This window comes from Podarcis pityusensis (assembly GCF_964106645.2).
Source record: "Podarcis pityusensis genome assembly, chromosome: 7".
In the NCBI taxonomy this organism is placed as follows: Eukaryota; Metazoa; Chordata; class Lepidosauria; order Squamata; family Lacertidae; genus Podarcis; species Podarcis pityusensis.
Genome location: NC_138031.1, coordinates 40,057,455 through 40,081,167, shown reverse-complemented (window position 1 = coordinate 40,081,167; position 23,713 = coordinate 40,057,455). Strand labels below are relative to the sequence as shown.

At 40.7% G+C, this 23,713-nt stretch overlaps 1 protein-coding gene and 1 long non-coding RNA gene across 14 annotated transcripts in view; one reads left to right on the top strand and one right to left on the bottom strand.

The window, feature by feature from the left end:
- The window catches only part of ST18 (ST18 C2H2C-type zinc finger transcription factor), a 187,366-nt gene that overhangs the window by 23,461 nt on the left and 140,192 nt on the right, over window positions 1-23,713 (bottom strand). For all 12 annotated transcript variants that reach the window (XR_013988529.1, XR_013988530.1, XR_013988531.1 and 9 more), the window contains 6 exons: window positions 21,030-21,164; window positions 19,218-19,308; window positions 17,244-17,348; window positions 16,548-16,753; window positions 12,629-12,840; window positions 2,988-3,233 (listed from right to left, as the gene is read on the bottom strand). Coding sequence is in view for 9 of the 12 variants with exons in the window: in XM_081013297.1 (XP_080869423.1) it covers window positions 2,988-3,233; window positions 12,629-12,840; window positions 16,548-16,753; window positions 17,244-17,348; window positions 19,218-19,308; window positions 21,030-21,164 (995 nt within the window). In the remaining 3 variants the exon portion in view is untranslated. The remainder of the gene's footprint in view (window positions 1-2,987; window positions 3,234-12,628; window positions 12,841-16,547; window positions 16,754-17,243; window positions 17,349-19,217; window positions 19,309-21,029; window positions 21,165-23,713) is intronic.
- Window positions 423-22,448, top strand: LOC308481388. Of its 2 annotated transcripts, none has more exons than XR_013988619.1 (4): window positions 423-867; window positions 8,228-8,366; window positions 16,676-16,790; window positions 21,870-22,448. It is a non-coding gene; the product is annotated as an uncharacterized lncRNA (long non-coding RNA). The 2 variants fall into 2 exon arrangements; XR_013988620.1 differs by having other exon boundaries at window positions 8,225-8,366.

The following is a 23,713-nucleotide window of genomic DNA, read 5'->3' as shown; positions in this document are numbered from 1 at the left end:
TTTGCAGAGTATGCAGAAGAAAGCCCTGGGTTGTTTGGCCCTTTAATTAGTTCTCTTTTTCCTTCCTATAAAAATTATGCAAGACACTCTGTTTTAAAGTTCAAATAACATATAAATTTTTGTACTTGCAGTTACAGATTAAATATACAATGCAGGTAGGTGATACTTAAGTTGCTAAAACTTCTTACATAGATTTGTATCTAAGGCTGACTAACATTTACAGACTGACTGAAACTCTGAGGCAGACAACAGCCTAACACAACATACCTGCTGCTCTAACTGTTAAGACTCTTAAACTAACTGCCATAACTGAAATAACTGCCATAACTGCCTCAGGCATATGACATCGCAGAGTTCTACATCTCTTGCAATTAACCCTTTACGTATGCATTTTGGATGCTAACATCCCACAGACTCTTCACTCCCAAAATTTTCACTGACATGGAGAGGAAACACTAATTTTCTGCTTTTTGACCACAAATAGCTTGCTCAGTATGAAACCACTATGGCAGCAAATAGTAATATGGCCTCCACCTGGCAGCCATTTTGTCTGTACCGTTCCTAAGTTACAGGGATATATAAAGCTGAACAAACTGTTCTGATTTCTGTTAATTTATCAAAGTGTCAGTCAGTTGGCATAAAAGGGTCAATGCTGATTTTTTATTTTTTTTTTGTCATAAGAGAAAGTCCAAATAAACCTCCACTTTGCCTAGCTCTGGCAACAAGTTCCTATGGAAAACATGGCCAAAAAGATGGAGGGGGGAAGAAAACAAACAAACAAGCAGAAAAAACACCCCACAACATCCTGCCAAAGCTCAATAAACACAAAAATGAAAAGAACATAACAAAAATCAAGGAAATCACCAGGTTTAAATTATAATTTAGTACAGTATCTCTTACAAATGATGAATTACTTTATGTAAATATTTGTCTTATTTATGAAGGGGTGGGCAGGGGACCACAGCTGCATTTTTTGTTTTCTATTCAGTTTCTATTGTAGGCCAAATTGATGTGCCATGTTGACATGCATATTGATGTTCTCTTCTAGTGTCTTTGTGAGGAACACAGAGGAGTAAATGGGATGCGGCTTATGTGTGGGTTTTTTTTAAAAAAAATGTGCTTGGTTTCTTTAACGACTAAATCTGAGCATTAGCTTTGGGTCAAGCTACAGATGACAGCAGCAGATCTGTGTCTTTAAACATGGATCTATACCAGTTTAATAATAATAATAATAATAATAATAATAATAATAATAATAATTTATTATTTATACCCCGTCCATCTGGTTGGGTTTTCCCAGCCACTCTGGGTGGGTCCTAACCAATGATTAAAAACACAATACAGCATTAAACATTAAAAATTTCCCTAAACAGGGCTGCCTTCAGATGTCTTCTAAAAGTAAGATAGTTGCTTATTTCCTTGACATCTGATGGGAGGGTGTTCCACAGGGCAGGCACCACTACCAAGAAGGCCCTCCGCTGGTTCCCTGCAACCTCACTTCTCGCAATGAGGGAACTGCCAGAAGGCCCTCGGCGCTGGATCTCAGTGTCCGGGCTGAACGATGGGGGCAGAGATGCTCCTTTAGGTATACAGGACCGAGGCAGTTTACAGCTTTAAAGGTCAGCACCAACACTTTGAATTGTGCTTGGAAATGTATTGGAAGCCAATGTAGGTCTTTCAAGACCGGTGTTATATGATCTCGGTGGCCACTCCCAGTCACCAGTCTAGCTGCCGCATTCTGAATTAATTGCAGTTTCTGAGTTGCCTTAAAAGAGAGCCCCATGTAGAGCATAGTTTTATGCTTAACAGGCAGCAGAGATGCAATTTGAAGTGTGGGGGGGGAAGGGTGGATGGTCAGGGGCTCTTGCTCATTGCTTGCCTTTATGGCCCCTCCCTAGCCAGATTCACTTCCAGTGTCAGTACCAGACTGGATAAAAAATGACCTTTTTGTAAATTTAAAACTTTAATAAATACTATTTTTTTTAAAATGGATAAAAAATGACCTTGGGGGAGAGGCTGCAGGATGCCAATGGGAAGCAGTGGACAGAGGTTGCAGCCCCTACATCATTGCTTTGTAAGTGTAGCGCCATTTTACATATGATTGGGCAGGCCTGCACATTAATCCAGGAAGTCTGTACTTCACAAATCTTAGCCCTATGAGTTTGATCACAGGATAGCAGAGACTTTTATATTTTGACCTCATATTTCCTAGGGATAAGAGATGTGTAGCCAAAGGGTTGGACTGAATAAAAGTATTTTAAATGCTAAGATTTAATGTTGAGTTTGCTGAGAGAGAGAAAAACCTTTGGAAGAGCTTCATTGTTCTATCAAATCTCTTAAAGAAGTGATATTGCTAGCAAAGCAAAAATTACCATTTCTCTAAATCATGATGTATAAAGAATATGAATGCATAGCAGATCAGAGATAAAGCATTGTCATAACTTCTTAATGTCTATCATGGAAGTGTGAACTTTAATTATATATTGATCATATCATATATACAGAGCTGGAAAAATCCCATGCAGTTTCTTTCTTTTATTTTTTAAGGATTTAAAATGTTTTCATTATTCCCTACATAAACTGGTTCCCAAAATGTGATGCTGCTTTCTAGGAATACTGATCATGCTTTCTAGAATGCATGATTTACAATGCAATCCTGTATGCATCTAATCAGAAGTAAGCCTCATTGAGTTCAATAGGACTTATTCCCAGGTATTTGGATACAGGATCATAACTTCACTGGCTTTCATAATGGTTCTAACTGCACATCCTTCCTATAGGCCAGGAAGGAAAAATCCTCATTAGCACCCTAATTCTTAGTACACTGTCTCATTCTTACTCCCACCAAAATGAATGGTGCCATTGACTTGCACATGGGCTTAGGAGTGGAGTACTAGCTGCCATAGCTCAAACTGGGTACTGTAAAATAAATTATTCCAAGATCAACAATTCCCTCCATGGTGTATTGTGATAAACAAAAAATATACCTCTTTCTCCTCCCCCTTTCTCGCCTGGCTCTTGCTATAGTTGATTGGCGTATCCCATCCTTCCTTTTCACACAACGCCTGGTAGAAGGTGGCATTGACCAGAATGCTGCCTGTTTTGAAGGGAGAAGAGGCAGGAGTGGGAACTGTTGTACTGAAAGACGTTAGCGGAGTACCCTTTTCTTGGTGCCGGTTCTTTTTCATGCTCAAATCCAGGGTGCCATTTTCATCCACTTCTATATCAGCTCCCTGATACGCAAGGGGAAAGAGAGAAATGTTTAGAGTGTGAACAGTTTGCAGCAACAACATAATAAGACTTGCAGAGCTTTTAAGGGATAAGTGGAAATGCCTGCTTTTATTTAAATCTAAAAAACCAGCTTTTCGATTTATACCCGTTAATATTTAATTCTTAGGCAGACTTAAGAGATACCTCTATAATGCTCTTTCCATGTTTCTATGCTTAAACACAGTAAGCAGAATAAGATGCTTCTTAAATGTAAACTATATGTACTAAATCTGAGGGGGGTTTTTTACAAAAAAGTTTAGCATTAAATCTCCTGAATCATTTCACTTTTACAGAGAACTATGATCCCTTTTCAGATAAAAGCATTAATTCACTGCTTAGCTCATCAACAGTATTATTATTACATTTCATCCACCCCCCACTCTCTCACAATATTGCAACATCTGTATCAGAGGGGGAGGGGAAACAAATGTACAAATCAGACCCAAGGGGAGCATTTGTCATGGGTCTTTTATTTATCAGTGACAATCTCAGTTTATCTCAAATGGAGCTTGAATTATAAAGAACTTTTAAAAGGTTTACTGTAATCAAGAGGTCCAGACTGTGTCCTTCCCTGAAATGCAGAGCTCCATTGTGGACTGAGATGCAAGCTGTTATTCTTCATGGTCACCCTTATTCTGCCATAAGGCCAAACTCTGTCATGCCTCTGAATGTTATGCGTGAATCATATTTCTCATCTGCTGCACTTTATTAAGAACATAAGAGCCTGCTGGATGAGGGCAGTGGACCATCTAGTCCAGCATCCTGCTCTTGCAGTGGCCAACCAGAGGCCTACACAAAGCCTGCAAGCAAGTTCTCAGTGCGAAAGCACACTCTTCTCATTTGTACAGAGAAATCTACCAGTTAAGTTAGTAGTTGTACAACAGTGTCTACACAGGTTAGAACGTCTGCCCCCTGCACCAGTCAAATGGCATGTGCCTCCCAGGACGTTATAGTACAGAAAACTGGGGCACTGCACTGGATTATCTGGTTATGATTGATCAGGGCCAGCCCAAGACATTTTGGCACCTGAGGCATACCACAAAATGGTGTCCCCCACCAAGGAAGAAATGGTGAGTGAAAATCTACATCAGGAACATGGAGGCAATAAAGATCCACTCTGGGAACAAGGGTAGGAGGAGACCAACAGATCTGGCCTGCAAGGGGTGTGCCACTGCAGCAACAGTAACAGCCAATGCATTCATTGGAGGCCAGATCTCTTGCCCCTGTGGATCCTGTCACTTGAGGTGGTCAACTCACTTTGCCTCATGGCACAGTGCTTCATCAACAGTCAGGCCAAAGAGCTTCAGAAGAGGCAAGGATTCACTAGGGCAATAGTTTCCATAAACCCTTGCCTGTTCATTTGTATTGTATCTGACAGAACAGCCAGAGAAATTCACTGGGGAAATCTATATCACACATCCAAGATGTGTGGACTAGAAGAAGAGGAAAGTTTTTCTTTTAACTGTGGAAGAGAAGAGGAGGAGCAATTAACCAATGGAGAGATTCAGTAGACAGCCAGATGCTGCTTAGGGATGGATGGGTGATATGTGGAATAGTGTTTCGGGTATGCATTTCCTTAAGAGCAGAACTATGTAGAACTCCAAAGCACTAGTTACATACCAGGCATACAATTATAATAAATAATAATTTTTTTTTATTATTTGTGTCCCACCCTCCCTGGTCAAAGCTGGGCCCAGTCCTCTTGGATCAATTATTCCAGATATTTCTTTAAAATGCAGAGTAAAATCATGCAGAGTAAAATAACCAACACCTGGAAATGAAGGGTCAAGTGAGTCCATGTGCAGCCTACTTCTCCCCTGGGATGACTAACTTGTTGCTTGATGGAATCCTGTGGCTGTGCCTGGCCCTGGAAGTCTCATATTGTCTAACAGTATCTGGCCTAACGCTTTACCTCACATGCCTGACAAATAACTCAGCTGGTTGGCTAGAAAGGGGAGGGAGTTTTGAACATTGCCCACAATCAAAAGGAGAGTCAAATGTTCCTCAAACTTTGTACAGTCAGCAAATATCTCAATGGCATCCAGTTGTGAATGTAGATGTCAGGTACAATGTTGATTGAAAGAAGGCCAACCACTTAACATAGACAATCCTGGTAGCAGCATCCAGTTAGCAGAACAATTCCTGAGAAAAATAACTCATTTTGACCTAACGTGATCCAGCTGTAGCACTGTATGCTGCTTCTCAAAGCACTAGCCAGGAAATGTTATGCCTGCATGATGCTTAGACACAGGCCTAGAAAAAAAGATCAGTTCATCTCAGTTCCTTTTGAAAAGTTGAAAACAATCAGGCCAATTGCCTGAGAGAGTGCAAGTTAGAAACTCTTGCGTTTGTTCCTCTCGTATGACAAAGTCCACATTTTCAATCCCCCAGCTTAAAGAGAGATATGCTTTATTATACTTATGGGAAGTAAATACACTTCTAATATGTTCATACACTAAGATGCTTTCGTTATATCTTTTTGCCCCTTTTTAGTAAATAGTTTAATCTCCTGTGATAGTTTTAAGCCCCGACTTTGACAGTACAGCTTATCCTGGATAATAACTTAGTAACCACAACATCTTATGCCATCTGTATAATATCAAATACATTTTTATATCAGCATTAAAAAAAACCTTACTTACAAAAATCCAAGATATTAACTGTATCACTGCCAGCTGAACTTCCCAGGACCTGAGTACATTGTTGCCATGATTACCCTTGTGTTTTTTTGGCTTCATAGCTGATATATAAGTACAGCCATGAAACAGAGCTACAAGTAATCAAGTTTAATGGCCACTGTAAAGTAAAATGCTAAACATTGTAGTTGCTGACATTTTTCATAGGGGAAAAAAAAAACTTGGGTTAAGTCTGCCTGACCAACATTCACATAAAATGCCAGACCTCTGTGACAGATGGCTTAGGAGAAGATGCCATGCAATGGGGGATGCAGTAGTTTTATAGTGCAAAAACCATAAATAGTGCAGATTTTCTGTCACTGACAAAATACCAGCAACTCAGAAGGCAGGAGACAACAGCAAACAAATTCCATAAAACAGTCAAAGTCTTCTCAAATTAAATCACAGATCCAAACATGTCAGGAAACACATCTGACAGTTGGAAATCTGGCCTCATTTAGCAGCACCAAAGAGGCTTGGTTGGAAGACAATACACGTTTGTTGATGTGAATATGAAGATACTGGCGAGGGCTATCTTCTGATGTGCAAGGGAGTTGGGTTGGTGAGTATGTACCTAATTCAGATCAGAAAATACCCGGGTTGTGTAACAAGAGTGCAGATGGGGTTTAAGTGTGCTCACAGATGTACACAACAATCAAATACAGTCACAGAGAAATAGTCCCTTGTGCTCACAGGAGGATGGATCCCATGTTTACAGCATGGCCTTTTTATTCAGTCCAATATAAAATTGCTATAACTTTTGCTGCAGTCTCAACCAACGCCAGGTGGAAGACTATCAGATTCTCTCTCTCTCTCCCCCCACCCACATCCTGCCCTTACTAGTAGATCTTTCAGTGTTCTTTATTGTTCGAATGTTTTTAAATATCTGCATTGAAGTGATTATCAACAGAGAGTAAAGAACATTTCTAAAGGATAGAATTGCCTGCTTTATTTATACAGCTTATTTTCATCCTGTCAAAGTAAAGATGTGTTTACATTAGTGCTATGCTGAAAATACCTTCTGCTTTTTTAAAACATTCTCTACCAAATGACAAGAAAAGAAATTGCATTCAAAAAAATTCAAGGAGACATTGTTGGTGAAACTCTCCTGGGTGGGTTGCCAGATTTTTGTTGCAATTGCTTTACTTCTGAGGTAGCTCAGAAATTTTGTGAGTGTCCTTTCATCCTGTGGCTAATTTATCCAGTGATCTGCATTCAGCAGCCTTCCTGGGTGCCTGCACTTCCTGAAAACCCCATAACATCCTTGACTGGGTTTCCCGTAAGCATGGGAAGATGGGAAGGCTTCCAACTGAGCATCTGTCAGCTGTTCATTATTATTTGTTAAGTGAAATCTGTTTACTTTTAAAGAAATCTGAAAGGAAAGTTTTTTTCTAAGGCACAAGAGAAAACTTTCCATTTAAAAACACAATCAGTGAGAACTCTTAACTCAGACACAGATTAGCCAGGCTTCCTGCCCTTCAGTTAAAACCCAGGGGAAAGTATCATAAGGTACCTCCCTCCCAATGGGGCTTTTTCAGAGCAGAAGATGTGGGCAGCCAAGGAGGCTGCTAGACACTGGAGAAATGTTTATTGGAAAGAAAACACACACACCACCTTCAGATGCCTGGACTCGATCCCAAAGCATCCTGCAAATGAGGCAAAAAAGGGGATGCTCCTTTTGTGAAGCAGAAAACTCTTAAGAAATTGGGGGCAGGCTTTGGCCCAGAAGTATTTTGAATGTCTTTAGGAGGTAAGCGATACTTTAAGAAGAATCATGAAGTTTCTTTCTCGAGATTAGAGTCACTTAGAGTGTGTGAGGGACACTGTATTATTTCTGGTTTATTTTTTATCTGTCTGAAAGAAAGACGAAATCATGCACCTTTTATTGTGTTGAATAGTATTTTTAAAAATGTTTTGGTCATTTTATTTTTTGGGAACTGCCTAGAGAACATGTATTATTGAGTGGCCAATGCAAAGTACAGTGGTACCTCGGGTTAAGTACTTAATTCGTTCCAGAGGTCTGCTCTTAAGCTGAAACTGTTCTTAACCTGAGGTACCACTTTAGCTAATGGGGCCTCCTGCTGCTGCTGCAATGCCGAAGGATGATTTCTGTTCTCATCCTGAAGCAAAGTTCTTAACCTGAAGCACTATTTCTGGGTTAGCGGAGTCTGTAACCTGAAGCGTATGTAACCTGAAGCATATGTAACCTGAGGTACCACTGTATAGCCAACAAACAAACAAATATTAATTCTAAATATTCCTTTCTAATTCCTTTCAAGCAGGAGTGAAGCTCTGGCCTGCAGGCCAAATGTGGCCTACTTGGCCAACTCAGTCAGGACCCCTGAAAGTGCCCCAAGTACTCCTCATGTACTCCTGCTTTAAAGACACCTGAGCCAATGCCCATCACCACAACTTGAAGCAGTAAGTTCAGTGACTTAATTATGTACTATGTAACGTATTTCAGTGATCCTCAGGAAGCAGTGCTCCCAGGGTTCTGACCAATGGGTCCAAAAACAATGGGACAACTGACAAGAACTTAGCAGTTCTTTTTATTTTATTTTTTAAAAAAATATTTTCTGTGGTTTTTATGGTTGTATGCAACTAAGTGATACTCAGAGTAGACCCACTGAAATCAATGGATTCGAGTGAGTGATAGTGGGTCTACTCTGAGTATCACTTAATTGGACATCACCATTAGTGTTTAATACAGTGGAATAACTTTAAAATTAGATTACCTTTCTTTTGATTCTGGCAGCACTGCTCTCTCTCTCTCTCTCTCTCATACACACACACACACAAATGCCCACATGCATGCACACACACACAAAATTATCTTTGGGTACAGTTCTGATTCACTTGTCAACTTCACTATTACTAATACAAGGAAAGAGAGGAAAAACAAATATGTTTTTCATCCTAGTTTGTGCTGTTTGCTTTTCTGTTTTGTTTTCTTTCAAGGCACAGTATGTATATGTCATTTTGTCCAAACATGTTGGGAGGAAAACACGCAAACATTAAATAGAATTCTTGGCAAGAGGCAGCTCAGAGGAGAAAGACAGAATGTACGGCTTGTTTCTTCCTCTTTGAGTGGCAGCCACATAAGCCATAAGATAAAACTGGGGGAAACTGTGTCTTGATGTGATTGATATGTGATACTATATGACATGACACAACAACTTGCATTAGAGTAGAAGTTGTGAATCTTAACAGCTCCAAAAATCATTTTGCCACATTGTTGGACAAGGCCACGTGCCACGGGTTAATCTGAAAGGTTTCTCTTCAACCCTTGGTGCTTAAGGCTGAATCATTGGTAAATCTCTTATTTTTCTTTCAGTCACCCAAAAAATGAAACAAGAGAGATAGCTCTTGTTATTTAAATGCATCAGGATTGTCAAAACCAACTCTAATTTTTATTTTTAATTTTCCTGGTAATTAACTATATTTGCATGCAGTTGATTGTAGACAAATGTAGAATATCTGCAATCTGATTCAGTTATCCAAATTAATTTCTAGAGGTTTGTACACAATATATGAAACATCACATGAGATCTCTGAGCCTTTCCTAGATTCCACTATCGCTGCCATTGTATTTGGGGAAAATATATTTGTGATCATTTTATTTATGCTGCTAATTATACCTTTCCCTTAAAGCATGTATTGCCTTAAAGCATTGTGTTTGGTGGATGTTCCTAGTATAAATGTGGATTGAATTTTGTATTGCAAACCCAGCGAATACAGCTATGAAGTGGTACCCTCCGGAGACAGATCCTCTGGAAACAGATCCTTCCACATGGCATGTTTCTGGCAGGAATTCCCACCAAGTGAAAAGGTCAGGAGGAGTCACTAAAGTGCCCCTTGCACTTGGGTGAGAATTGCTGCAAGAAACACGCCCTCGAGGGAGGAAATGATTCTGAAACATATTGCACCTGAAATAAATCTCATTTCTAGAGCCTGGATTTTTTTCCTTTTTCTTTTTTTGCCATTCAGATGTGCTTTCCCCCCAGATTTAATCAAAAGCTGGATTTTTTTTAAAAAAAGAGAGAAAGAGACTGATGCCCTGTTCCAAAATGCATACTAATAAGGAAATAAAACTGACAGATAAGACAATCTGGAGACAATGAGGGATGCTTTTTGTCCTGATCCCTGGGGTTTGAATTTGAAAGCTGGGGAGCATCATTTCTACCCTTCCATCCATCCCATTCTCAAGACCCAGAATATATTTTCTTGCATTATGGTGAGCAGAATAGATAACATTTAAAGAGAGGATAGTTATAGGCAAGGCCAAAGAGAGGATATATTAATGCCAATTATGTTGCTGTTCCCTTTTTGTTTTATTTTAGTAGATATAAGTAGAGCTATGGTGGGCTTCAGGAAGAATAACTGGATGTTGGCAGGTTACTTCACAGTCTTTGTTTAAAAACTCATGACTCAATCTACCATGAACTTTTCATTGACAAGTAACTCTGAAACAAATAGAATTTACACAAAAGCACTGCTGTTCATTCATGTTTACAGAGGAGATGTCACCAGTAGGGGTTTCTTTTCTGAGGGGCTGGGAGGTTCACATGGAAAAGCTGGATTGGAGAGGAGAGAAAGTTATACCCTTTCAATTTTATTTTATTTTTAAATCCAAACTAAATGAAGGCATTTCTTGAGAAGGTGGTGCGCAGGCTTGAAATGCATCTTTGCAATTAAAAGAAAAATAATGTGCAGTGTGAACAAAAAAACAAAGTGATCATCAAATTAAAACCAAACAAGTTTACAGTATTTGATTCACTTTATATTTTCAAACCTCAGTAATTTGTTTTAGTTTAGGCACCTGCATCCATAGACTATTGCAGTATGCATTTCTCTCTTTAAAAATCTCAATTTCCTAAAAAGGAGCACTATCCAAACCAAATAAAAAGAATGTGTGTGATTTTGGCTACTTCGTCTCTTTGAGCTTTGCTTGCCTTCACTCTGGCCAGAAGCTAATTCTCATTCTTCTGTCAGATATTTTGTACCACTGGTTGTCATCATGCCCTGCTGGAAGTTTGGCAAAAGTGAAGGCTGGCAGAGGACAATGCCTGACGACCATTTTAATACAAAAAAAAAATTATTTCTGGATGAAAATCACACCCACCCACCTCCTATATGCCCCAAATGCTGCCATGAGTGGTTACGATTGCCTTCCGCTTTTTTGGCAAATGCAAAACAGGTGTACAGCTGAAGAAGAAGAACAATAATAATCTTATGCCTGGTCCCTTTATTACCTTTCTTTGGCAAGAAAGGTCTGTTTCTAAGGTCAGCCAAAGGTAGGGGAAGCAATTTAATACAGCCTCTGGCACCAGTCTCCTTTTCAACAAGAGGGGGTGGGGGTGGCAAAGTAATATCTGCCATAGCCCAGCACTAGAAAATGTCTCCGGCCAATATCGTGAATAAAAGCCGTGGATGCAGAGATAGCCAGCAACATACCCCGGGCCCTAAAAATGGAGTTGTCTTGATAGGCAGGCTTTGAATGCAAGGATGTCACTATCGTTGGCTCCGAGAACCTGGCTGCTGCAACGGCAGTTGGGTGCGAGGGGGGCGGGGAGGAAAACCAGAAAATTCTAATGCACTGAAGACAGGCCTCAGATATCTGATCTGATTTTGCCCGTGCGATAAAAAGATGAGCTTTCCCACTAGGCAAAGCAGTCAGTTATGTGGAACAGGAGTCCCGCTGAAGAAGCATCTCTTCAGCCAGAATAACTGCTCTCAAGATCCTGTCGTTATGAGTCTGCTGCGGCATTACACAGTGGAAAGCTTGCTAAACAGACATCTCTCTGTGTCCCAGAGAATGTCTCCAAGTACAAAGGCAATGTTGTATGTGCCATTCTATAACACTTTTCATTCACCACCCATTTCCATGCCCTGCTCCCGTCTATCTTTTCTACAAGATGGATTATGTGAGCTTCTGCCAATACCATGGTCCAGTCCCTAATGGTGCTAGAAATGGTATCCAATGGTACTAAATACAGCTTTCAACAACAACGGGCCGAAGTTGTTTGTTTTCCAGGTTTCATAACCAGAGGTGTTTCATACCCTATGGAGCAAGGTTTTTCACAACACAAAAGTTACTTTTGTAACTCTTAACGCACCCTGAAAATAAAACTTGATTACAAGGAAATAGGCAGAGTTATCAATGGGCTATTCAAATGATCTTTCCCTATGTTCATCACGCATCACACCTTTTATTCACCTCTTTAAAATATTCAGTGGAATTATCAGTAGCAAAAACAGCAAAACAGAGATCTGTGATAGCCCCTCCCCATCTCATTTCTATTAATTTTAATAACCAGACTAATGCTGGTAACTTGCAGTAGTATTTGCACCATGCAAATAAGCCTCATTTCAACAGATTCTGCACCACTATCTCCAAAAAACCATTTCTGGAGTCAGAGTTCCCCCCTCTTTCTTCCCTTATTATTATTATATTGACTTTCCACAGCACAGTTTTTGCATTTCTTTTCTTCCGCTATCTCCCCCTACCCCCACCCTCCCATCTCTCTTCAAAAGAACATGCAAAAAGGGGCTGCTCTTTTTCCCTCTCTCTCTTTCGCTCTTGGAAGGGAAGGAAGGAATTGAATGCAATCACTAATATGAAAGACAGTTTATTCACACAGTTCAGTAGCTAGCACACCCTCCAGGTTCTTGGACTTGCCTACCTTGGCAGACAGACTCTGTGGTTTGTTGGAGAGGATCTCTGCTGCTTCCCTGCAGTGGGTGGAAAGGTTCAGGATTGCAGCAGCTGCTGCTATGTGGGTGTCTTCACTACATTGACCGTAGCCATAAGAGTTGGCATGGCAAGGGCTCTGTGTGTGGGCGCTAGCACTAGGCAGCCGATTAGAAAATTTCCCTGGATTTGAAAAATGCTTTGCTGTTGAAAAGAGATTTGATTAGAAATAGCTCGAGTGCAACTGTCCCTCTGTTAAAGATACTGGGGTTTTATGTATTATCATTTTATACAATAAAAGCAGGCAAATAATACATTAAAGTAAGTCTGTTTTTTACTGGGAGCTCTACCATTGCTATTAAGAAGCATCAGAATTGAATGCATTTAAAACATGAGATCATGAGATTAGTTAAGAAACCCAGAGTTGCTTTATAAATGTGCAGGTGCTCCCATTTTCAGTGAGAGCCTAAATTGTGGGTCCTTTCCTCAAGACTTAATCACTCCTTACACAAGAAATCTTTCACTTCCATCAAGTCCAGTGGTGGATGAATAAAGAACAAACAATATTTGGCTCAGCTGTAATTTAAACACAAATGGGCTTGGAAACTTTATTAACATAAACATGATGAATTCCATGGAACTCTGAGTTATAATATAGAAAATCAAAGCAAAATTAATCGGCCTAAGCTATAACAATGCTGGGTTGTAGCCAAAAATGATTTGCCTCAAGTTTACTGCAATGTTTTGCTCTTCTTGTGAAATCAGTTTGAATCTTAGAAGGCTGGAGCAGTTAAATAAAATATAATTAACAAATGTTAATTATAGTATACATAAGAAAATGAATATAGAGCATATTGTAAGTGTCAGCTATATTAAAAATCAAGAAAACAGAGCTAGGGTTCGCCAACAGCGCGCCCCATGTCACCTCAGAAGTAAATTCAATTACTTCAGTGGCACTTCCTTCCTTTTCCTCCACTGTGTTTCCCTTACAGAAGGTATTCCCTTTCCCAGGACACCAAAGCATCTTTTTAAATTCCTTGGCTGCCATTATTATTATTATTATTATGAAATGGTTTAGAAATTAGGCATATGAGCAATTTAAACAGAGAATCTTGGGCAGGGATGATGAACCTTCATAAATTGTTGGACTCCAACTCCCATGAGCCCCAGGCAGCTTTGCTGATGGTCAGAGATTATGGGAGCTGTAGTCCAGCAACATCTGGAGAGTTAGGTGTTCCCTAACCCTGATCTAGGGGAAATGTTTCGTGAAGAGCAGCAGTAGTGGCAGGCTTTGGGCTCTCAAATTTCAGCAGCGTCCTGTGTGACACTAACATTTGGCACCCCCACCTCTCCCGCTCTGTTTTACAGCATTGGTCTGGCGTGCCCTGCAGCATGGCACCCAGTATGACCGCACCAGTCATGCCACCCTGAAATTGCCTCTGGAAGCAGTCTTTTTGTAAAGTGCCCATGCACTTTGTTGTCACAGTGCCTATTGACTTCACACCATTTAAAAAGGGTGTCTTTCTGAAATGGCAATTTGGGTGTGCCCACAGCTCATGTGTAGTTGTCTCTGTGGACCCCAGCCAAAGCTTTAAATTGCCAGATGATATTGCTTCAAAGCCTCTGGACTCAAAAATTATGCGAACAGCTATTTCTTAGGGGACTCCAAGAGTCATGTAGTAATGACATTTGTGCCAAGATTTTTGGCAGCCCAAGAAATGTCAGAAATATTGTCCAGGATCTTGTTTGCTGTTTCAATACAAAGATATATCAGAGGTTCTCAGGAATAGTTTCTTCAGGCCTGGCAGATTACAGACAGGATTTTCAGTTCAGAGGGGATTGACTTTGAATTGAGAAAATACAACCTACCAGCCCTATATTTTGACAAGGAGTATGCATAAAATCCTTTAGGGACAGGATGACAGTTAAAGTAGACCCACTAAAATCAATGGGGCTTAAGAGTAGATTCATTGAAATCAATGATGACTAAGTTAAGTATGAACAAGACTGGATCTAACCCATTCAGACAAATTGTGGTGTGCATAATCTAAAGTAGTTTCTAAATTCAGGTAAACCCTCAACCTAGCCTTTTAAAAACAAAGGGTTTGGGGTTTCTTTGGAGACAGGATCGTGTGCAGGAAGGCGAGAGGCAGAAGAGGCAGTTTTGTCACACAGCTCTGCATGCAAATTCAAGGAGCAACTGGTGTGCCAGCTGTGAGTCAGGGGCCACTAGCAGAAGCAAAAAAGCAACCTGTCTCCTCTCATATCAGTACAAATATCACATCACCCGTCAGACTAGTGTACCCCCCGTTATGCAATTCAAACCTGGACAATAGTTTGAAACTCATCTAGTTTTTCTAAATAGATCATGAGCAGTGGCGGATGGTGACCATTGAGATTGGTGGGGCAGAAGACAGGGAGACAAGCAGTAGGTGAATCCAAAGCTAATTTAAGACAGAGCTATTCCCTTACTAATTTTAAGTCCTGCAGCAGACTCTGGGGGCTACCTAAGGGCAGAGTGATGTTGCTGGGGCAGTGCCCCATTCACCCTAATGGACAAGCCCACCACTGGTCATGAGTGTAATATCACAACACTATTTTTAACTGACCAGTGGATCCTGTCCACTTGATTTTTATGGGGTTATTTTCAATATAAATCATTATGAACAAGTGTCACAGATTTCAGGCAATAAGCAAATATCAAGTGCTACATTCCATATATAGGTTTGGTGCTGCATTTTCAAGTAAAAATAAATAAATACTGGACACCTCAGTCCATTAAGCAACTCATAGATTACTTGTATTGGATGCACTGAAGTTTTTAATGTTATAATAATAATAATAATAATAATAAATTTTATTTATATCCCGCCCTCCCCAGCCAAAGCCAGGCTCAGGGCGGCTAACAACAAACAAATAATCAAACAATCAAATAATCCAACATTCTAAAACATTTCATTATAAAAATTAATTAAAATCAAATTAATGGCAACCGTTAAGCAAAGTTCTGTGCAGGTTGCCGGAGGTGGGAGTCAGGCTGGGCCCTGACCAAAGGCCTGGCGGAACAACTCTGTCTTGCAGGCCCTGCGGAAAGATGTCAGGTCCCGCAGGGCCCTAGTCTCTTGTGACAGAGCGTTCCACCAGATTGGAGCCGCAGCTGAGAAAGCCCTGGCTCTAGTTGAGGCCAGCCTAACCTCTCTGAGGCCTGGGACCTTCAGGATGTTTTTATTTGCAGACCGTAGGTTCCTCTGTTTTGATGTTTGATGTTTTATCGCTTTTCTATTATTATTATTATTATTATTATTATTATTATTATTATTATTTATTATTATTATTATTATTATTATTATTATTATTATTATTATTATTTATTATTCTGTTGGGATCCATCCAGAGTGGCTGGGGAAACCCAGCCAGATGAGTAGGGTATAAATAATAATAATAATAATAAGTAGTAGTAGTAGTAGTAGTAGTAGTTAACTGTGCATATGTGATTGGGACCAGCTATTCCTTTACTATGGTAATGTGAGGAACCAAGAGCTCTCTATATGTTGTTAGACTTCAGCTCCAGTCTGCATGGCCAATGGTCAGGGATGATGGGAGTTGTAGTCCAGTAAAATATGGTTCCCATCACCCTACTATGATATGTTTGGAAATGTTTTGGTCAACCAGTGCTGCTTAGCTATGCTAGGCTATGTCCAATTAAGGTTGGATTGCATTGGTTTTAGATGCTAATGTGCATATTTTTTATGCTTCCAAGAACGTTGTTATGTTATTATCCACCCTGAAACAGTTTTTTTTTTTGCAATGAAAGGCAGAATATAAATTTTGGAAACACAATAAAATAATATTTGTATATTCATGCAAGCTGATATAGAAATAGAGATTGAATTTGTCTGCCTTCCACTTACATTCAAGGAACTGTGGCGGGGTTTGTCCTTGCATAGCTGGCAGCAATGTACGTTTGCCAAAGACTTGGGCATCAAAACTAGCATAGTCAAATGGTACTTTCCCACATTTCTCTTGCTCTCTTATGAAGGAGGTTCTGGGGGATGGTGCTGGTTGAGCAGATCGGCAGCTATACTGAGATATCTCAAGTTGCTTCACCAAGTTTGTTCTGAAGAAAATGAAGGGAACAATAAGAAAGAACAATAGTGAGTATGGTTTCAAAAATGCTGCAGTGCTGAGTGCTCCTGTTTAGTACTCCAGCTTGCCATCCTTCAGGATACTCCATCCCATTCCCCCGCCCACCTTGTTTTCCCATTTCCATTCCCCACAATAGTTAGCATTCTGTGGCAACTGGGCATGCACAGTCCTTACTGTGCTAGTTTTTACCCCATTTACTAACTGCATGCATAATGCATTTTGTACTCATGGAAAAGGAGTCACAAAGTTAGTTCTCCATGCAGGAAAAGACACTTGACCTGTACAGAGTAAAACAAAACACCAGAAATAGCTGGCTAAATTTGCACCTCAATCTGTTTACTCATTCCAAGTTTCCTGTGTCTTCCACAGGACACTGGATTTGATTTCTTTTTTTAAAAAAAGCAAACAGGAATATTTTAGGGCATTTCACATTATAATGTTATAATGTAAGTGAAGCTTACCTGTGGACCTGATCATGGCACTGCCCTGTTTTGGGAGACTCATGCTGATTTTTTTCCTGAGACATTGCCATTTTTTCAGCTGCAGCAATTGGACAACCAGAAAGACTGTTTAAAAGAGATTTGCCACATATGAGGAGCCATGAAAAACCTGCATTTCTTCTCTCCAAAGATCTAGGATCTTTATAGTGCATTTTGGCAGCATAAGCAAAATACTCCTCACATGATTCTGTGGTTCATCTAGATCTCACTATTCTAGCTTACGGAAGTCCAACCATGTCTCTTTCCAGAGCTAACTCAGGCATCTGTTTCCTGCTGGGGCTTCCTCCCCTCTGCATGTTTTGAGGATCCCTTGATCGTCGCAAGTTTGGGGCACTCTTGAGCAAGATGTTCTCAATAGGAAGGTCTGCCCTTGTCCTCACTACCGGCACTGCTGCCCATTCATTTGACCTCTCCCTCTGTGTCCAGTGATGCTGAATCTTAATACCTGCCCTGTTAGGCTGCCCTTGCTCATCCACTCATACTTCAGCCCTGGGCTGTGAACTCCTCACCTGCCCTTCGCTACCTTCACCAGCAGTAAAATTGGCTGTGTAAATATTATATTCATAATATAATGCTCATTTCTGTATCTATTTCTGTTGGGGTGAAGTCAACCCAAGCCAAATGTATCAATGATTTTGGTGTGTTGGATAAAATCATGATGAATCATAACCTGAACATATGTTGAGGAAGTCAGAAGAAGTACATTTGGGGCTGAAGGGAATCAAATCAGATTGCTTTCACCACACAAAATTGGTTTTATCTGTGTTCCTTTGGAATTTGCTTTAATTCCTGTTGTTCCTAGTTGTTAATTAAGGTGAAACAACACGGCTATTTAACTTATATACAAATATGCAATTCAAAGCAAAAGTAAAAAATAATATCAGAGAGTGGGCAGCACACATTTATATAGATCTTCCCTGTCTCTTCGGGCAGAAGTGATGAACTGCCTGCCTGTTAGCCAAGTCTCCCTACCCTCACCCAAGCAATTTCATCTGCCCTCCAAGAACTCAGAAATGCAACAACGGCATCTGCAGCAAGTCCCTCTGCCGCAGTGGGCTGGAAGGAGAGAGTTAAATCATGCCCTCTCTGCTCATCAAATCAATGATCTGTAGAGCAGAGGGCAAGATTTCCCCCTCAATCTTGGTACTGGACAAGACAGAGTTTCCTCTCTGACCAGCACTGCAATGGGGGGATCTAACCTTTGCTCTTCTTCTGATCTGCACAGATTGCTGAGAAGTGCGAGGGCCCCCCTCTCTGAATGTGTGTGTGCTCTGATGAGTGTGTAATATGTGCATGCTCACTTTTTAAGACATACCCACACCCATGGCACGTGTCCCCCAGAGAGCAATCACCCCTAAAAGGCTAGCCACCCTCTCTCTAAGCATTGGTTTCAATAGCTTATGATCATTGAGTGAACCTATTTCTATTGCATTTATCCATAAACACTAATATTTTCAATACTGCACTAAAGTAAATTGACACAATCCAGTCAAAGTTAAGCACTTTTAACTCTCAAATATGCCACTGGGACCATTAAATATGTGCTCAACTCTCTACCACTGAAAACACTGAATCTAGAAGTGCTTCATTTTGGCTGGATTGTGTCTTAAAATTGTACACACCATACAGATACCACTTGTAGGGTATAAGGGATGGTTTTATGGAGGTAGGATTGCAGAAGCCAAGTACCTATGCTGCCATTTTGATATAACGTGAGTGACAAATATTAATTAAAATGTTCCCTTCTTGAACAGGTTAGTTCAGGGATGGGGCAACAGTAGCCCTGCAGATGTTGTTGGGTTGTAGTTCCCATCAACATTGAGCATTGGCATGCCAGTTGTGGGTAGAGGGAAGTGGATTTCAACAACATCTGGAGTCAACTGTTTCTGCATTCCTGGCCTAGTTTATCACCAGTGGTAACAGACTAGGATTTACCTTCTGTGAGTGTTGCGGTTGCTGTTGACATGTCCTCTTCCTGTACACCCAGGAGTGGGGCACTTTAGAACATTTTCATGCATTGCAAGGACTAAAAAAAGAGAAGAAAATAGTGACCCAAACACATATCATCATGACAGTGCAATTCCTCACTCAAAACTTGGAGACAGTTATGATCACATGGTTATAGTCATAAAAGAAAACTAAGAATTTTCTACACGAACAAGAAGTTCCAAATGTTTGAGCCATCATGGGCCTTCATGGAACTGTGAACTCCATACATCAGGGATAGCAACCCTGCTATTCTCTACATGGTCATACATCTCTGGAGGAAGGGGAGATGGCAGGCGTTTCTGATCCTGCCAAGCTTGTTGGGTCCTTCAACCTACTTTAACCTTGGTGTCAACCTCCCACCACTGGCGGAGGAAGAGGAGTGCGGTGGGAGCGCACCGCCCTGGCAGCCCAATCCTGGTGGGGTGCCATCGTGGCTGCCCCCCCAACGCTTGGCGCCATGCTTCTGCAGGCAGCGTGCCACACCCCCAGGATGCGTGCCAGCCCCGCCCCCGCCTGCTCTCTGCCCCCTGGTGCCAGAGCATGAAGCTCTGCCACTGCCTCCCATCATATAAGCACATCAGAGGCTGGTGAGAACAACTCATGTCCCAGGATAAAATATAGGTGCACCCAGGCCTTTTTTCCCCTAAAAAAATGTTTAGAGGTACTCTCATTTTGACTCAAGAAAACCACCATTTTATAGTTCAAATCAGGAAAAATAAATACAGTAAATGGACAAAAGTACAAAGATTCACAAAATGTTTAGGGGCATGCGTACCCCTGCGTACCCCCAGGAAAAAAAGCACTGGGTGCACCTTCTCACAACCCTCTCAAGCAGCAATATTTTACTCCAAAAGTCATTTCAGAAGTAAACTGCTGTCAGCCCTAGCAGTGCAGTGTGTTGTAAACTGCTTTGTTCACTTCATTGTGCCTGCTGCTCCTGAGATGAAGTACTGCCACAAATGACTACTGTTTGGGAAGGTAGGCGCAAGGGCACCTTGAGGAGCCAGGCTTTATGGCTGGGGCACATAACTCAGCTCATTAAAGCACCAAGGTTTTTCCCAGCTGATCTCCAAGTCACTGTTTCTTGATAGTAAGTTCCACGGATTTCAATGCAAGCAGACTGCACAAATGCATGTGCAGTTTATCTTTCTTTAAAAAGGGGGGAGGGTAATAGTGCCACTGGAATAACCTTAGTTGGAAAATGTTTGTTGTGAACAGTATTGCTTGATGCTGGTGAGAGAACACATTCTCCAACAGTGACAGATCTAGGTTCTGTAAATGGAGGGTCAGGAACATTTGGCCCTCCAGATGTTGCCGATTACAGCTCCCATCATGACTGATCACAGTTGATGCTAACTGAGGATGATGGGAATTGTAGTTCAGCAACATCTGAAGGGCCAAAAGTTCCACACCCCTGCAGTAAATGTGTGTGTGTATATATATATATATATGTGTGTGTGTGTGTGTGTGTGTGTGAGAGAGAGAGAGAGAGAGAGAGAGAGAGAGAAAGAGTGAGCAAGTAAGAGTTATACCACCATGTTGGAAACCCCTGGTATGAATGAATGAATGAATGAATGCCATGTAAGAAGCCATTGTGGCTTCACTCTCAGCCAAGTAGCTGTATAAATTCACAAAACACTACAGCGATGCTACTGAGAGGCAAGTGGATGGAAAGAGATCAAGAGTGCAGAAATGTCCACAGTCCTCAAGGAATCACACACAGTTTTTGGCTGCAAATTATAAAGAAATTGTACTTACTTTCAAGTGGCACTCTAACTTTATGTGGACAACCTGAAAGACTGCGGTGGTGTGGATACAATCCCGTCACATGCCCTGTGCCATCACATCCTGGAATGGGACATTTGGTCTCTCTCTTTTCAGGCCTAGGCAAATCTGCAGAAAATAGCATTGAAGTCTTGTCACCTAGATGGAACATTGCTGTGTGTGCGTGCATGAATGCATATGTAGAGGGAGAGAATGGTTTTAAGAGGCAGCAGTTCTCTGTCAAGGTGTTAAGTACACTGAAATCCTACACACATTTTAACATTCTTAAATCAATTATTTTAAGCAAATTGTTTAAACTGAAGGTTTTGGAATGGCGAATATATTTGAGTCATGAGAAAGAAAATTGGAACCATCCATGAATAAATAAATAATAATAAAATCTTTAGAGAGCCTTGAATATTAAAAGATTTTCCAGGGGCAGGTATCAGAAAACAAACTGTTCCTGGTAAATTGGGACAGCTGAAAAAACGTGAGCTAAGGTTGTCACATATTGTCTATGTTGATGAGTAGTTGTATTTTCTCCTTATATGTTGTATAGCTATTTCCTTATATATCTAATCCACATAACAAAAACAAACTATAACAAACTTAAGCGCAGTGTATCCATTTGCAATCAGGGCAACTGTGATATTTGCAAGTAGCTTGCAAATAGATGTGTTTATAGACAAAGCCACAAGGAAAGTTTGTGTCTGTGTTTCTTAAGTTTTTCTCTTTGTAGCTTCCCTGATGCGTTGCTTCCTACCTAGTTCAGCCAGTAACTCATTTTCAACCTTTCTTCATGCTCTTGCCGTCATAACACTTTATGGAAAAAAGACCATCAGATAAAGCATCATCAAGGGCTCAACCTTCTTGAAGAAAGCCCATCATTATTTTTCAAGGCTTCCAGTTCAGGGACTTTTCTAACCTCAGTCCAATGAAGGGGATATATCTCTCAAGAGTCTTGCTGTATGTTACTGGCTCTCATCTTTATCCTTCACATCCTATAACCCAGCAGCTTTGGCTTCACCTAATGTTCAAGACTGGACACAGTGGGATCTTCCTGTGCTCATCCCATTTCCAGGTCATCAATTCCATTACTAGCCACTGCAGCACATAGCCAAACCAGGAGAGTCTATGGGTAACTCAGCATCAGAGAATAAACACCCTCCCTGATGCTGATCACACCATTGGTTTAACAAGGCTCATACTGCACAAGAAAGCATGGCAGCAGAGGCTAAGAAGACATTGGCTGCCGGAAAAACAGAGAAATAATAGAACTGGCTATGGAATGGGGAGAGGAAGAGAATTGGAAATCAGAAATGTTCAACAGGACCTATGTGGCCACATGGGAACCTGCTATTCTCAACAGGGGGTTATTTACCCTTATTATACATAGACCTGCATTACCTGTTAAGTTATGTAAAGCTATCTAAATATAATATACAGAAATAATACAATATGAGATATTTATTTTGTAATATGTTGCACTGCATTTAATTAAATACATCCATTCATTCGCTGGGTAGTTTTTCCTAAAGTATCCTCCATTTACGTAAGAGTTTGGTATTCCAAACACTGAGGCATCATTGTTAAGCTAAGGTTATTATAGTGGTGAGGATTAAAGTCTAACTAGGAACACTTTGAAATTCATATAATCTGCAAGTGACTGACTACTAGAAGCTGAATTCATTCCATTGCACCCAGTACAAATCTACGGTAGAATATGTTTCTATTTGTTTATTTATCAAATTTCTACACCACCTTTCATTTGAGAATCACAGGGTGGTTTACAATAATACATAACATAATAACAAACAAAAATTGTACCCCACCCCCCAGTATAAAAGGCCATAGTTTGTTTAATTAATTAGGATTGTTTTTGCCTGGTACCTAATGATACGTAATGAAGGTGCCAGGTAAGCCTCCCCGGGGAGAGCATTCCACAAATGGGGAGAAACCACAGAAAATTTCTGTTCCTTTGTTGCCATCCTCTGGACCTCCTGTGGAGGAGGCACACAAAGAAGGGCCTCAAATGATGATCAGTCAGTTCATATGAGGATGATGATCACAGTCAGTTCATATGAGGAGTGGTGGTCCTTGAATTATTGTGGCTCTGAGTTGTTTAAGACTTTATAGGTCAAAGCCAGCACTTTGAATTGGGCCTGGAAAGTAATTGGTAGCCAGTGCAGTTGCGCCAAGATTGGTATTCTATGCTCAAACCATTTTGCCCTAGTGAGCAACCTGGCTGCTGAATTCTGCAGCAGCTGAACTTTCCAAACCATCTTCAAAGGCAGTGCCATGTATAGCACATTGCAGTTCTTGGATGTGTATATGAAACATTGTATGGAAATCTTGCTAACTCTCACAATGTTTTCAGACCACAGCAGAAGCACAAACACATAGGGTTTTTGGGCAACTGCATACCATAATTTTTATATTATTCTGTCAGTCTGAACAACCTTATACATTCCTCGCTGAACCACATAGTCCAGTGGTTTCTCACTTGGGAATTGCTGTCTCCTGGCAGTGACATCACCACAGTGTACTAAATGGTGAGCTACCAAAGCAGGGTAGCAGTAAGCTCAGGGGAGTTTGGGAACAGCAATGGAAGTGCCAGATTGGCTCTGCCCTACCAATATACTATGCTGGAATTCAATAGGACACCACTGCCAGGCCAG